We start from the raw sequence: 17,375 nt of genomic DNA, 5'->3' as shown, positions 1-17,375 counted from the left end.
TAGCATATATGCGTGGATATGTATATATAAACACGTACACATATGTTTTATCTAACTGCATAAATGTGCACACAAACACACCAAAGGCATATTTATATACAGCTTCCACATATCTCTGCTTTTTAAACATGGTGGTGTAGTTATGTTATATGAGATTTTAGGTTTTACGATTTACTCTTCCATCCTAAGTGGGTACTTTCATCAGCCTGAGTACACTGGTTCCTTTGAGCTCCAATGCATTTGAAAGGATCTTTGGTTTAAGTTATAAAAGATAACCTTAATTTTTAATGCACAAACCAAGCTATACGCAAACTCCTCGAAAAAAAGTCAAGATGGATATAAAAATACTGCCTGTGGTAGACATGTAAAGTCTAGCTAACAGATCTACTTTACCACTTTTAAGAAAACAAAACAAAACAAAACAAAAACCACCACCAACAACAATAAAACAACAAAACAAAAAACTAGGAAAATAATGCCAGGGTTTAACCAGATGCCCATTGGTAGTAGGGCAATACCAATATATTCTTCTCAATAATCTAGATTTAAATCTAGTTTGAACACAGAAGCTTTTGATTTTTACTCTTTTAGGGAGAATATCAGTCTGTATTTGGAAGGTCTACTGCCCAATAGTACATTTATTGGAACTAAACATCCAGAAATATTTTATATAATATATAGCACGAGGCCTCAAACTGTGGTCAGAAATGAAGCAATCATACCCACAGGCCACCTGCAGAACCCAGCTCCTGCCGCATGATTTAAGGTTGACTCATGTAACACAGAAATTGTTTCCTACAGTGTGGGCAGCACAAACACGACTTCAGTATTTGTATCCACTGGGAATTTTCATTCAGCTAGTTCGGAGGGAACTTCTCAGAAACAACTAATTGGTTGGAAGAGGTGTACTTTCTAACAATGTGTGCTAACACAAACAGAAGTGCTTTGCAGCTGAAACTCACAGACATCAGTAAAATCCACTTACCAAGCAGCGAGAAAACAGAGGTATTTTTTATCTTTTACACAAATCCTCAAATAAAATTATTAAATACACTGAGCACCAGAGTGGTTGGATTAATCACACAGCTTAGTTACTGTCAACCCATTTTGTGGTTCTTACGGGAATGTCCAATACTCAGAGCCATTCCAACAGCCTCAGAATGAAGTACAGGCCTTAGAGTTCACAGTCCCAACACAAAATTTATTTGGCAAATGGCTTCAAAAACATCAGCACAAACACTGTTAGCCTAGTAATTTTTTAACCACTAGGTTAGAAGGGGCCTCATTGTGCACTCATACAGAAAAACTACACTCCAATTTGTTTGTATCAGAGGTGAGACAAAGCCATCTAAGCTGAAACTGCAATTAAGAGTAGGAAATAGATAAGAGGGTAACAGAGGTGTGAAAGCTGTTTATCTGGACTGAAATGGGAATATTGCAACAACAACGTGAGCATCTATTTCACTGTCACCAAGTCAGGTGTGCTCACACACTCACACACTTCACACTTGTCAGAAAGACTCATTAATTCCTGTTTCACCATCATGATGCTAAAACGGCAAGATATACTTGCACCTCTGAGGTCCAGAGATGCAGGCACACATCCCTCCCTGCATTAGCAGGGTCAGGCCCCACATGAGCAGCCCCCTTCATGAGCAACGTCTGGCCTCTGGGGTCAGTGGCACCAGCTTTTTTCAGGATGGCTCTGGGCAGGTAAGAGGAAAATAATCACAGCAAGAAGTCCTTCCTACCAGCTAAGAAGCTAAATTGCTGCTGTGAGAAGATCAACACGTGCAAGAATTAAAGCAATACAAAACTACCTGTGAAAAGGACCTGAGAAAATCCAAAGCAAACATTGCTAAAAAAACTTAGAAGACATCCTTCAAAGAGATGAAAACACATCCAAATAAGGAAAATAGAACAGAATGGTTAGCTATAAAAGGCTAGAAACTATCTTCAGAAATATTTGGAAAAAAGGCATAAAAAGTAATAATAAATCTTTCTTCAAGCACCTCAGGAGCAGGAAACCTGCCAGAGCCTATGGAAAGGATATAAAAAGAATGCTCAGGAAAAAAGAAAAAAAGGTCATAGCAGAAAAACTAAATTAATTTTCTACATTTGTATTCAGAGCTTGGGCAGGCTCCCATGCTGCAGTGCTTACCCACAGAGAATCAACTGGGGGATTTGTCTTAAGCAGAAGTCTCAATAAAGCAAACCAAATGAACAGCGCAAAATTGCTGAGATGAAATGGTACTCAGGTAAAGAGCTCTAACAATGTGCACGTATGACACACAAAGCCTCTCAAACGGTGCTTCAGTGCTAGATGACTGGGAAGTGTATAACTACTGGCACAACAGCTTTTAAATTACTCCAGGATAAGTCTAGGAAGCCACATGTCACTGACTGGCATGTGTACCAGACAAATTAACAGAAACTCTTCTAAACAATAACGTAAGGGAAATAACAAAGTAAAGATAAATATGACACACTGGGAAAAAAATCTACAGTTTTTCTGATGAGAAGGGGTGACTCAGAAACCTCCTGGAGCCACTTGAAAGAGTCAAGAGTACAAGAGATCTGGACAATATAGTCTACCAAACTGGAAATTCTTAACCTAAGCATCTCTGTGATGAGAGAAGGTCTTTGTGTAGGTAAATAAATGGCAGCAGATTGGAACTAACTAAATAAATAAATGAGTGGGTGTAGGAGGAGGCTCTGGGCTGGGGCACATGGTGCTCAAGTTGTTTGTAAATGACTTGGAAAGGATGTTAATGAAAAGAGGTTTCCAGAAATCAAGTTTTTCAGGCCTTGCCAGGTGAGGGTCAACCACTGCCACAGATAGGACTGAGGGCAAGACAGGTCCTTGTGGCACCTGTGGGACTCTGGAGGTCTCCTACCGCACTTCTCCAAGTGGCTCTCCCTTGGCAGCCTCCTGTTCTCCTGTATCTTCCCATCCAGGTTGGACCAGAGCATTATTCAGCAAGATAGAAAACTGGGAATTACATCCCTCCACTCTGAGAAATAACTCAAACACAGAATAATTAAACACTGAAGCACAAATTGCCTCATTCAAAACCCATTGAAGCTAACAGGAATCTCTCCACTGAATATAATTGCTTCAGTTTGGGTGCAAAATGCCTGAAAACATCACTGGCAATTGAAAGCCTTGCCTCTAGCTCCAAATACGTATTCAGTAGGGTAGCATTACAGAACAGAATGCTACACAGCTATTGGGAGCTGCGGACTATTAAACATCGCCCTGAGCTATTACAGTGATATTACATGTCACTGCAGCGACTAAAGATCAAGTACACTTTTATCCAAACAGAATAATATAAATTATATTGCTTGATTCTTCAAGCCAAAGAGGGCCTTGTGATCAAGGTAGTAACATATTTCAGGCTTAAGAAATGTAGTCAGAATCTCACAAATGCTCCAGAAAGTTAACAGAAATTACAGAGAAGAAAACACATTTTTCTGGTTTTGTTGCACAAATTAATGCTTAATAAAACATTTGTAATATTGGATAGAGATTTCCAAATATTTCTAATTTCCCCAAAGCTCTTGGAAATAGGTATCTGTAACAATCTTTAATCAAACTATTTTCAGTATATAAAAGTAGCAGTAAACCTAAGAGGATTTTCTGAAGAGAAAGTACTGCTGAGAGAAAACAGCAACATCCTGCAGCATGTTCATCTGAAAACTAAGGTACATCTCCAGACCACGACGGTACAGCAAGAAATGTTGTTTTAAATGTTTGGTATGCTTGTCAGAAGAAATCAGAAAACTCTTCAAAACGCTTCATGAACCATGCGTCACTAATTTCCTATCAGGGAACTGCTGGGGAATACAGCGATATGTTTAGATCAGTTTTAAGTGCTGGAAAATTATGTTGACAAATTCAGCAGTCAAAGGAGAGCTCTCATTTTTTAATAAAAGATGTATTAAAGAGGGACATTTTTGAGATCTAAGCTCTGGTTAGAGAGCTACCTTTCAGCCACTGATCATTAGTATTTACTTAATCTGATGATTTTGTAAATAATTTTTGAACATTTTGCATTCGGTTACTATGGGTACATTTTACAACAGTCTTGACCTGTTGACTGAGAAGCAAAAATAGAGCTATGGTAAACACGAAGCACATTTAATTGCTATTTATGCCAAAATGCCAAATGTTTCCTTCAAAAATTCTTTATATGCATCTATCTTGACAGCACAGAACAGGTGAAAGAGCACGATCTGCTTTTTGATAACTTTTTGTTCCACATCTTCTAAGTTGCACTGAGCACGGTAGCAGTACTGAGCAGAAGTTACTTGAAATGGTCTTACAGTACATTTCAAAACTATTAAAAAGCCAAAGTACAGTATTAACATTTTTATTTAACTTCCTTTTCACGTCTACTCTTACATCAGAATTACTGAACAAACTACCAGCATAATCAGGTTACCTTATCCACAATACATCAAATAAACTTTAGGGTAAGAATGAAAGCCTTTAAGCACCTAGCTGAAAGACCTCCATCACCTGTTTTATCACTAGAGTGAAAAATGCATTCTGATTTACGTCACTGCATTTGTGTTCCTAACGGCAGGTTGTTCTCTCACAGGCACAGTGCTCTGGTCACAATTACTCGGAAGCCTTCCTGGTTTCCCTGTACAGCCCAAACATTGGCACTGGTGTGCCAGCTCTGCCTGCTGCTGCAGGGCCTTGTGCTCAGCCTTATTTTTTTTTTTTTTTTTTTTTTTTCTTGAAGATAAAACTGCTCTGGAGGACAAAAAAGTCCAGAAATACATAGATCTCTCATTTTTGTCTCATCTCATGCAAAAATGACCTTGCCATCTTTCTTCCCTCTTACTTTTACTTTATTTTTTAATACAGCTATTTTAACAATAGTTTTAAGGACAGCATTTGCACACGCAAAAGCTTTTATTTCCACTCTCAGTAGTATACAGCAACGCCTTCTGCCACAGCACGGAGCAGAGAACAAACACCTGCAAATAACGTTTCCCCTGGTTACTGGAGTCACAGAATTTCCTTATTGTCAGAATTACACATGGGGAAAAGTCACGCTTAGCCACTTTAGAAAACCTAGTGCTGCTAAAACCAGAGGCTACCCTTAGGTAGGAGGTCTTCCAAACACATGCCAAACTCGACAATTGCCTGGTAAGCACCATGTATCACAGCAGTAACAGAGCACTGATCATTTTTATTAGTAATGAGGGCACACAAGTCTAACCTTGCTGCCACTGACCTCAGTGAAAAATGTATCACTTTAAGTGGGATTATCATTAGACCAGAAGTATCAAAATATTCCATTTGATTAAAACTATTGTGGAATTCCAATTCTTCAATACTAGCACACACACAATCCATTTATTCTGACAAGCACCTTCTGTGTGCAGAGACTTCCCTTCTAAAAGAGACCGATATTTAAGAGCTGGCCTCCATAACATGCACACACTGCAGCATATGTATGGCATTTCAGATGTTAAAGTCCTCAAAGTCTACAGATGTGCCCTCCCCGCAGGTTTTATTTTTAAATGCAGCTACACTCTTCGGGAGCAGACTGAAGGGGCTTCACAGAGGGGAAAAAAAAAAAAAAAAAAAAAAAAAAAAAGGGGGTTTCCAATGATATCAGGAATATATCCTTTTAACTTAAAAAATAGCTGTCATATAAAAAAGAAAAGCGTTTTGCCTTTAGGTAAATGCCCACAGGAAGTAGTGAAAACATCATTATATCCCATATAGGTGTAAAATGCCTGTACATCAGATTTTAGTAAACACATGGTTGCTGAACAAAGTGCCCTTTTTAAACAAACTAAATAACAAATAATTTTGTATCAGCAAAGTTGCATAAATACAGTCGATTCACCATCATTATAACTCTCACTTATAATGGGGACATACGACCTCCATTTAGAACAATTCCCATATCCATGGATATTTTTTCATTGGTAAGGATCCCTGTCACATAAAACATTTATATAATATTGGTCTGACTGTAAAAATGTACTCCCTGCTTTATGCAGTGGTAGTTCCTATATTCAGAGTGGGAACCCTAGATTTTATTTTTCATTTCTTTATTGTTTCCTTTTCAAAATACCATTTAAGTGTTGGTCAAATGACAGTAAATCCCGGAGACATACTTTTTTCTTTTTTGTGAATAATTCAAGAAATGGTGCCAAACTGGACATTTCTTCAATATTCTGATGATACAAGTTTCTAAATAGCATTGTAAATGACCAAATACACTTAACATCTGCATGGATCATATGGGGAGATTGTTCTACTGAGGTTATACTGAAAATGTTTCCAACACATCAGATTACTTCTTGATGAGGAAAATACTGTCACATAATCACTGGCCAGGGTTATCCCATGTTTTGTTTCTCAATTCTATTTACATTTAATATTTTAAACATTACACTGTAGATTTGGGGTAAGGAGTTACAGTCAGCTACTGTGCCAGTGTCCATCTTCCATTATATGCTTACTTTTTGCTAAAAACCTTCAGCAGAATTTATTTTAACAGTAGAAAAAAAATAACTGAACACAAACAGCACTGTTGTATTGCTACAAATGAAATTATTTTGCACTTTTGGAAATTTCAACTGAAAGTTACATAAATATTCAATCACTTACTTTGGTAGAGTTTTCAAGTGATTCTCCCTTAACTCCAAAATTCTCAATTTGACAAGTCTAGGAACATAATAGAAAACAATTAGTTCATTTTATGAATTAGTTCAGAAATCCATAAGAATGATTTGAAACTACTTATTTCAACAGTAACAAAAAAATGAATCTGCTTAATGTATAACAATAAGGCATCTAGGTATTGATGGATTGAATACAGGATAAAATGCATTCAGAAACAAATAGCTTCATATGTACATAATTTTTCTTTTATGTCCATATCTGGACTGTTCTGAAAAACTGACATACCTCAGTTTTTCATAACAACTCTAAACTATTTTTACTAACAATTCAAATGAGGCAAAAAGAGGAAAAGTTAATTACTCTCAAACATTTCCAAATCTGTGAAAGGATAAAAACCTGCTATTGAGTTCACAACTGTCTTATGCATTTTTAGCTTTGACTTCTATACCTCCACACAGGCAGACTAATACTACAGAACAGATCTCCATTTAACTTACTGTACTTTATGCAGAAGCAGGACATACGCCTAAGTGTTGGCATGAATTAGAACCTATATACAACAGTACTTCACAATCCCATGTCATTTTGCAAACTCTAACTGGCATTATTTAAGCTGTGTGAAATCAACTGCTTCTGCAAAACTAGTTTGTAACTGTGTCATTTTTAAACAGAGACGTCACATCAGAGTCACACCATGTACGATTTTAGGCTCATAACATCATTTCTATAAGTATATATTTGTATGTGAGGAAAGTTAAAAAAAAAAAAAAATACAACAAAGCCTTAAATAGTTCTCTGTCGAGCACAATACCGGTTTTCTCTTTCTTAAACCCCAGTCTTCCCAATAATATGCTTTTCTAGAAAGCTATGATTTTCCCTTTTTCCTTCCAAACAAAGCAGAAAACACTTTTAAATCCTACATTTGCACTTAACCAGGGCTTAAGGGAATGCTTTTAAATGAGAAATGTGGAGAGATGTTTATGTGATGCTCAGGAAGGCTCCATTCCTGACTTTATTCACATAGCTAAATGAGATTATAGGAGATTAACTGACTTTTTCTGTAGCAGAAGAGATAAAGAAAGCACTAAAATCTGGAGAAGAGCAATAAGAGAGATACAGTTAAAGAGCCACATGTGGTTATTAAAAACAAAAACTAAAACTAAACAGTGCAATTTCTGTACACTAATGTTGGAAGCTTCAGAAATATGACAAGGATTTGTAAAGGCAGGATACCGAAAAATGATATAGGAGCAGCATAATCATAATGGAGTAACAACCACACCTGGAACTAGCATCATTTCATTTAGATAAAATCTGCATTTGTAAAAAAAAAAGTGCTAGGAGATTTAGAATACTAGAAATGTCCTTAAGCATCAACGATTACTAGACGAAGTACCAGCAAAGCTTCAGAAGAGAATAATGAATATAAATTTACCATGAACAGAAGCATTGCACAGCTGATAAATTGCAGGGGTGTTTCATGCATTTATTTTTCCTTGACATTTGTACATGTTGTATGATTGTGAACTGCAAAAGCAGTCTTCAGATTTACTCTGATATTCCAAATACTCATCTTCAGCTGGGCATTTTCTGCTCAGTATAACACCTAGCCTGAGCCCTGGGTCAGTGATGGGTCCACCAAGCAAATGCCAATAAAGTAGCACATTCCATTGGCCAGCACCTGAGCATACCAATGTTGTTTACAAGACAAAATACGTCACTTCAGTGTTAATTTTGGAGTGCTGTGATGATATTCCCAGGGGAACAGTGAAATACACGTGGGTAGCTAGGTGGACCAGGAAAAAACTAATACTGCATGAATTCTGTTAAAACATATATTTTGTCCCTTAATCCTGTCTTCTGGACAATATACATGTAGTCTACCAAACTGGAAGTTTCGTTACCCAGCTGGACAGCCAGAGGGCAGAAAGGCTGCCCATTCCTGTTCCCTTAGCAGTGTAACAGAGGAGGGACAAACTTCATGCTTCATCCAGACTCGAGCAGTGGAAGGATCCACTTTTAAATGGACAAATTGTCTTAACTTTGCTTTTTCTGCCCTTTGCTTCACCCTTTTCTAACACTTTTTGACTCAGTTTCTCCTGTATTTATTTTTACTCTCATTCCATATTCCTTCTGCTCTGCTGTCTTTTGAACCTTCTCCCTTGTTCTTCCTTTAATATTTTTGCTCTGCTTGCTCCACCATGCTCGGTCATTCCTTATCTACCTTTCTGACTCACGACATTCTTTCTGTTCATTTTTCAGTAGGTATAGACCATATTGTTATTTTCTGCCCTCCCCGCAATTTAATAACACATTTGATCAAGGACAGGCCTTTTCTCCAATTTCTATTTCTCTCTACTTTTTCCCTAAACCAGCAAAGTGCTTCACTTCATCATAAAATTCTTGCTGACATAAAATTTTCTCCAACAACAATCATTCATCAAAATAGGGCTGAAGAGCAAAAATCTATACCTTCTGCTGTTTAAAAAATAAAAATAAAAATAAAAATAAAATAAATACAGTTTTAAAACGCTATCAGCCTCAAGTGAGTTCATGAAAGAGCAATGTGCTTTGATGACTAATTCTTACCTTCCAAAGTTAGCAGGAAGAAACTCCAAAAAGGCATCATTTAGATAGAGCTGGGTCAAATTTAGAAGTTGTGTAAAGCCATCTGGCAGCCTAAAAAACAGTTAGAAGCTTAGTGCTCACACTGAAGTTGCTATGGAAACAATAACAATATATATTTAGAAAGAGAAAGATGACTTTCTCTCTCACCTTCTTTTTCTACCTAAATTATCAAGGACTTACTGAGCAACTTTTTACAGACATTTTTGACTGTTCTCATCTTTTCCACATTGCTATAACCACATCAAATTCAAATACTTTGCACATTCAAGTTATATCAGCTTCTTCTACATCCCTAGGTGAGGCTTTTAAGACAAAGGTGTTTTCTTTCTTTCTCGCTTTTTAAAATATTTAAAGTTTCATCCTTTCACTTCCTTCACTCCATTTTGTAAGTCATGAGATTACAAAAGAGATTGATGGTGGTTACTATCACATACAGCAAGAAAAAGAATTGCTAAAGTCCCAACCAAGAAATTATGGGAAGTGAGGATGCAGCACGGCTTGCTTCCCAAACACATCAATTGCCAGCCCCATGTCTAAAGGCTGCACTAAACAGACTGCTTTGCCAATACTTTTCTTTCTCCACCGTGTGGAGGAACACCATGTTTGTTACAGAATACAGAGATCTTTTCATAGGTACATCATCTTGGATTTTAAACAGTTAAAAAGAAATGTAGATTAATCTTGCAAATAAACTTGATACTGGTCTTTAAATTTCAGTTCACTTTGCATACATTTTCTGCACTTGCAGTATACAAACACAAGCTACTGATACTCACTTAGATACTGGATTGACACTGGCTTCAATAATTGTTAAACACTTACAACATTTAATATTTTCTGGAAAGTCTTGAATTCCTAAAAAAATATTGAAAGTATGATTATACACACATGAAAACTGTTTCATAAATGAGTTCATTTGACATTTTCAAATCAGACATAAGCTATAACAGGAAAATAAATTTTCTAGTATTACACTCTAAAAGATATTTAAGCTATAAATAAGTGTACTGCAACAGCCAATATACCATGTACTAAAAATAGTCTGTTAATACTTGGTTTATGTAATCTTCTGGAGTTAGAGTGACATCATTTGTGCTGATATTTGTGCCTTCCATTTGAGTCCCAGCTGCTCATCTTTTCCTTTTTTGCTCCCCCCCCCACCCTACCCCCCTTCTCTACGTATATAATTCTGAGAGTCTCTAGGATTATATTGATAATAAACGTTACAAAAAAAAAAATTTCCAAGAGTGCCTAAGTCTAATTTTCAAAACAAAAACACTTAAGTTCAGACATGCAAATGTTTTAACCGTGTAAATATGTAAATATCTATTTTTGAAATGCATGTCAGCAAATTGGTCTGGCTATGTAAATCCAGTTGTTCATCTGCAGCCTTATACGCTTACTTACACTAGCAAACCTGGTCCACAAGAGTTCATTAAATACCAAGCCACTTTGGAAAGTGGAATGGTTCCTAAGTGCAGTGAAAATGGTCCTACACTCCTATTTTTAATGCTTATCAGTCACAACTTGTTGTGGTTTACTATTCCAGAGAGACCTCTATTTTTTTTTAAAAGAAAATAAACAAGGTAGATATCTGCCTGGTCTTGTCAAGTGCCAGATAAGAACACAAAACATGATCCAGAAAAAGAGCAAGTTTTCTAGAACACAAGCTGATAGGAATTGAAATTTCCTTATTGTTGTTTGTTTATTCATTACAAATCTTTAAAATACTTATCTTGTTGATCTCTTACCATTTTTACTGATATCAAGTTCTCTGAGATTAACTAAGCTAGCAATAGTGGTTGGCAGACTGGAAAGGTCATTGTCAGGTATACTCAGTTTGCGTAAAGCTTGACAGTTGAACAGTTGCTGTAACATAAAAAGATACTTTACAGGGTTTCATGAAAAAAATCAGCTTGGGAACAATATTTAAATACTAAAGTAACAAATATCACAAAATTGCTTTTATTACATAAGAATTCAAAAATGCAATTATATTTTGAAAAGCAATTATTTGAGAAGACATTCCAAAGACTGTTTAGTATCACAAACACAGCTTACATGTGGTTGAAAAGAATCACCAGAATAGTATTTGGAAGCAGAAATATTCAAAACCTGTGAAGTTTTTTGTAAAAAACTGTACAGTCATTGCAATCAACATTTTGAAGGAAAATGTTATTTCATAGGTGTGATAAAAAATGATTTTTTTTTTTTTTTTTGTGGCTTGCGCTAAATTATCGTTGTTGTTTTGTTTAAAAAAACAATTGCATAATACATTTTAAAATATTTTGAGTGCACATAGACTAAATTTGCTAGCTTTGAGAAAAAATATTGGCATTATCAAAATATGTTCTGTAAATCTGCAAATCCCCATGCTTCCACCCCAAATTGAGGATATGATCCTGATTTTTAATGCTAATTGCTAATTCAATTTTTATAAAGTGTCAGAATTTCCACTATGACAAAAAAAATCTTCCTTTCAACCTGAAGTAATTAGTAAGTTGTGTTGAAAGCACCTATTTAACGTATCTGCTTTCTTCAAAAACTATCACACAGCATAACACACTTGCAGAAATTAATAAAATTCATATGAAGTGAAAGTAGTCATGAAAAACTATTTCACATTTAGGTGCTTCGCACCTCAAGGTTATTGCTGTCTTAGACAAAGAATGGGCAAGGTGTATTTTTTAGATGAAGCAGAAATAAACTTCGGGCTGGGCTGCACAAGGAGGTGCCAAATGAGCCCTCTCCGTGCCTGCCGGCTGCAGGAGCGGCCTCTGCTGAGTTCCTCAGCACTCCTCCAGGACACGCTGAGGAGATGAGCTCACCAACGGGCATCTCAGAAGTGTTCTTCAAATGGCAGTGCTATGTTTGTAAGAGATTTAGTCTTTCCTCCAGACTTCTGTATCAGAATAAATCCTAAGTACTCATCTACAGGCTATCTGAGAACGTATAGCAATTTGATTACCTAGATATGGCTCAGCCAAGTATCTGGAGGGGAGAAAATTAACGCACAAATGGTGTGCAAATGCCAGCCTGGTACTTCACTCTAAGTAAATACTAAATCATTTTGAAACTGCCTTTTTTTTTTTTTTTTTTTTTTTTTTTTTTTTTTTCCTGCAGTAACTTTCTATTGCAATCCTTTAAAAAGAAAAGCCCCTGCTTTTTCTTCAAGACCATCTATTCTCAGAAATTCGAGGGGTGATCACATGAAGCGGAACCAAGAGAACAATCAAGGCTCACAACAAGAAGTCTAACACCAGAACCACCACCACCTGGCACTGGGCATGAAAAGGCCTTTGGACTGATTAGCACCTTTGGCATGCCTTTTTATTGACAGTCCTGCTTTTCTGATCCCACAAAATCCATGTAAGAACCACAATTTCTCACACGAAATGCGCTTGTTCGTTCCTGAAACCGCGCTGCAGCCCCCTGCAGCCCTGCAGCTGGGGCCAGCAGCAGGCTGTGCAGCGCACAGTGACAGCCCCAAGGGGTGACACAAGAGCTACCTCTACGCTGGGGAACACTTCCACGCTTCCATGCTGCCCAATCTGATGTGCCAGAGCAGCCTGAGCAATTACTGCACACCTGGGAGGCAAAACGGGGTGACACGTTGCTGCCTGCAGACAGCCTTGATAAAGAGAAACCTCCCGCTAGAGGATGAGGAGTTCCTCTGCAGCACATCTGAGAGTACCTATTTTTTCTTTAAGCTTTCTTTAAGCATTTTGGACTGAAAAGTAGGGTGAGCAGTAGGCTCTAGTGCTTGCTCTTGATGTTTCTAGCCAGATTGCTGCACTAGAACTGCTGTAGACCTCAGCAATGTGCAGCACAGAGGACCTGCCGAATTTGGGAACACACACAGACAGCACTGCGCTGTTAGGCCTGCAGAATGAAATGCCTGGCGCCCATCCCAGCCATTGTGCTGGAGTCTTATCTTAAAAGACAAGGAAGGCTTGGAACTTGACAATAACTGAACCAACACAAGGCTTTTGAACTGGTGAATAAAGACATCCAATAAAACTCGTTTCCATTAGGAAAAAATATTCCCTCTGGAGAAATTCGGTGGTGTGCTATTGTATCAGCAATAATACAAGGGTGTGAATACAGGTATGCAGACCCACAGTTCCTCACTTTTTTTTTAGTGGATATTCAAAAGATGTCCTTGTCAATTTCTAGTGCTTTATGGCCTTGCCACGCCATCAGGATAGCTTGATGTAATCATTAGACTGTATGCCCATGTTCTACTTTTTATTCCTTTTAGACTGGAAACCAAGCGGTGTTAACACTGCTGTGATTTGAGTTATAACAATGGGCTATTACCCTGCATATCTCAAGTTCTCAGTGAGACAATTAAGCGTCAAATTGCAGCCTCTAACTTCAGTAGCATATTCGGCATTACTAATACCTATTTTACCAACACATTACATTTATTTTAATTACATTAATTTTGTCCATTAAATGCTAGTAAAGATTTTGCTTTATATCTATAGGGAAAAAATGCAGGGAAGAATTTTCATATAATTTGTGCTTTTCTGTATACTGAATGCCAGTGACTCCACCTGCATCAAAATCAGGTTTTTTTTTATTAGTCATTGATTCATTTGACTCATGCAAATAGGGACACACTTGCAGCAGCAGCTCATGATAATGAAGTCAAAGTCAAGTAAAATAAAAGTCTTAGCTAGGTTTAGGGAAAAATAGAGATTAAGATTACAGAACAATACAACAAATCATGAAGGAAAAAAAAAAAAAAAAGAGAGGAGAAGAGAGGAAGAGAGAAAATAGGAGCTAGAAATCCAGTTATAGTGGATAGCAAAAAAAAAAGAAAAAAAAGAAAAACAAGCATAATTATAATGCACAAAACATAAGGTAAAATTTCAAAAAAATGATAGCCAGAATTATTTTGATACATGTGTTTAATGCTAAAGAATTTATTGTTTTTATTGGTTTCTAGAGTATCAGGTAACAGTGAAAGTAAACTAAGGTATATAATGATTTAATAGGGTTTTTACCTGTGCTTATTTCAAGAAACTTTTAAACAAGATTAAGTGTTCTGTTGACAGAAAACTTGAAAAGTACACTGCGAGTAACTTCAGAGGTATATAACATTTGGTAAATAACAAAAAACTGACAAGGTAAATTTTCCCTGGAAGCAGTTTTTTGAATTCACGTTTACAGGGAGAGGAAAGTTCTGTTACAGTAGATCACAGTATATAATACAAAAATTAATGTTAGGTAATATAGAGGCATTTTAAGAAAAAAAAATGGCATTTTGTCACCTAGAATATTAATTGAGCAGTGGAAAGAGCTTAAATACATAGCAAAAAGTATTTGAAGCACAAAATTTGAGAAAGAAATTATTTCGACTGTTTAATTTATGGTAATGATTAACAAAAGGCTTAAGACAAAAATTGTGAATGGTATTAAGCAAGCAAACTAATGCTCTCATTTATATTCTAATATTTGTACAAGACCAAGACTGTTAATGATGTATTTACCCAAGCTCCAGGCTGATCAAAAGGATTTTTTTCAATACCTGGTATTTGCTTCAAGTTATTATTTAAAAAACAAAGAAAATTTAAACAAAAGAAGTGCAAAAATAGAGTCCTATTCATTTAAATCTCTCCAAAGTATGTATTTATCTGCTGTTTTGTTTCACAAATAACACATACAGAATAGATGATACCACGATGCAATGTAAAGGTTTCATTAGCATGCACATTTCAGCTCTGATTGACACTACCGCCTTCAATCCAATTTCATGATTTTGGACCCTTTACCTTTGGCCTCAGTTTATTCGTATACAATTACGACATATAGCTCTTTTTATATGTCCTGATATATTTGTCTTGCATTCTGCACTGCAATTTTCTTTAAATACCATGGTGATGCATACTTTCAAGAAACCCAAGACAAATATATCAAAAATCCCTGGCTAAATTAGAGACTTTAAATATTCTTCAGTATGATTCTTCAGTAGCATAATTAAAATATACAAGATTAACCATATGTTTTTATTAAGAGAAAAATAGCCTTGACGGTATTTGGTAACAGTGAAACGATCTCAACCACAACCATTTTATATTTATGGGGACAGAAAAAATATCTGTTTCTCTGTTGTCTTTTCTAGTAGGAGGAGAGATAAAGCAGTTCTCCATACCATTTTTCTGTGACAGCTGAAGATTGGAGCTACCCTGCCTTATCATCTTTAAATAATTTCTTGACTGACTGAGTAATCTTCAGTAATGAACTATCATATCTGAATACAGGAACTCTGTGTAATGGAAAAAGAACATTTTCTACATTTCACAGAATCACATTTGTAAATAGAATTTATATAAAATCTCTATGCAGTGTAAGTAAGAAACATGTTGGGAGATGATGAAGAATGGATTACATTGGAACAATGTTTAATTAAAAGACTTGTAAGCATCTTTCATTATTGTTGAGAAAAATTCAATTAAGGAATGGATTACATTACTTCATGCTTCATTATGTAGCTAGCACCTACTATTAATTGGTTTTTCCACTACCTTGCCCTCTTTTGTTTCCAGAACACTTAAGTTACACTAACTTTTAATTCCTTACAGTAAATATTAATCGATAGAAGACCAAATTTAAAGATTCTGTAAGAGAAGTTCTACACAGAAAGGATAACTGAAGTAACCTCATTGCAGGACCTCATTTACAGTTACAAAAATATTAGGCAGAAAGTGCTAGCCTTTCTCCCACAAGGATAAACAGCTTATCCTGACGAAGAGTTTGCTTTTAAAAGCAGCACTACCGATGATCCAAATGTGAGACCATCTGCCCCATATATTAGTGTACTCTTGGTCTCCCAAGGTACCAAATGTCATATTCATTATTTGTTGTGTGAGAAACTCTTCTAAATGACTATCAGTTTCCCAGTTTAAAACTTCATTGGCTTCCAGCTGTTATTATTTCATGAAGCAGAGAGAAGCAGGCGGCTCTGCTCCTCTCCATGCAGCATCATCTGCAAGAACGGTGTCGCAGTGGTTTGGACTCTTCGGAGAGGGCAGAAAAAATGTAAAAAACATGACTGAATCTCTAGAGTTAATAGCCCTGACTCTGCCCATAGCAAGCAGGTAATCAGTCCATGAACAAGAACTATTTGAGAGTTGAAGCACATGTTGAATATGCATTTAAGAACATAACTTTTAACATCTGTATTACAGGAAGAACACGGATTACCTTGGGTAGCTCTTCAATTTGATTGGCATCTAGATAAAGCTCCTCTAACGTCCGTTCAAAGTTAAAAACCTCCTTTGGCACCTGCTGTAAGCCACAGTGAGAGTAATCCAACACTGAAACAATCTCCTCTTCACCGCGAAAACACCGGCATGGCACCAAGCGGCCAATAATTTTCCTTTTGGTTGTCATCTCCAAGCAGGGCACTGAAAAGAAAGGGGAAAAACACTTTTCTGAAACTATCAACATGTTTGGAACTCCCTTTTTATCAAGATCAGAGTCTAATTAATTAATTTATTTATTTTCCTGAGGGGTATCTGTAATTTGCATGTCTCAATCTACTTTTCCACAAAACACAGAAAAGTGAGATTTGTCAGTGCAACCACAAGAAGCAATCTCAGTATCTTGTCTATTCCCCTACACTGGGATAGAAGAAAACACGTCAAGACCATCCACAATTCTTGCTTTCCTTAATGATGGAAATTAACTGTGGAAATGCTACACGTGTGATCACATTCACCAGACAGAGTACAAAGTGACATCTTTCACGCTCTGTGTTTTGATCCTTTGCTCGGTTTGACCATGAGTCAGTGAAGTGAATCAGTCATAGTTGTTTGGGTTCTGATTCTCTGTGACAAATGCACAATTGTACCTCATTTCTCTGAAATCAACAGAATTCCTTGGCTTTCCACAGTTATTGGTGGAATGTATTCCTTGTCTTTTTGACCATACAAATAAAGAAAAGAATATGGAAACTTAATTGGTTATGAAACTACAATAACAGAAAGCCAACAGTTTGTTTACCTGTCATTCCTGCTTCTCTCCTGCTATCTTAGGCTGTGGAAACTGAGGGAAGTGACTTAGCAGAAATCCCATTAAT

The 17,375-nt window shown here is 36.6% G+C and overlaps 1 protein-coding gene across 4 annotated transcripts in view; it reads right to left on the bottom strand.

Annotated features, from left to right (window-relative positions):
- Nucleotides 1-16,693, bottom strand: part of LRRC7 (leucine rich repeat containing 7) — a gene marked incomplete at its 3' end in the record, with an annotated part of 89,482 nt that extends 72,789 nt beyond the window's left edge. For 3 of the 4 annotated variants that reach the window (XM_082765783.1, XM_082765784.1, XM_082765785.1), the window contains exons 1-5: nt 16,499-16,690; nt 11,038-11,155; nt 10,063-10,141; nt 9,248-9,337; nt 6,644-6,700 (exon numbers count right to left, since the gene is read on the bottom strand). In XM_082765783.1, coding sequence (XP_082621909.1) covers nt 6,644-6,700; nt 9,248-9,337; nt 10,063-10,141; nt 11,038-11,155; nt 16,499-16,687 — 533 coding nt within the window. In that variant the 5' untranslated portion in view covers nt 16,688-16,690. Of the gene's footprint in view, nt 1-6,643; nt 6,701-9,247; nt 9,338-10,062; nt 10,142-11,037; nt 11,156-16,498 lie in introns of all 4 variants that reach the window. The other variant, XM_082765782.1, reaches the window with a different exon arrangement.
- Between the last annotated feature and the right edge of the window lie 682 nt (nt 16,694-17,375).

Source organism: Aythya marila (genome assembly GCF_965140915.1).
Source record: "Aythya marila genome assembly, chromosome: 8".
In the NCBI taxonomy this organism is placed as follows: domain Eukaryota; kingdom Metazoa; phylum Chordata; class Aves; order Anseriformes; family Anatidae; genus Aythya; species Aythya marila.
The sequence above is the reverse complement of the archived record's forward strand: the minus strand, read 5'-3'. Positions and strand labels throughout refer to the sequence as shown.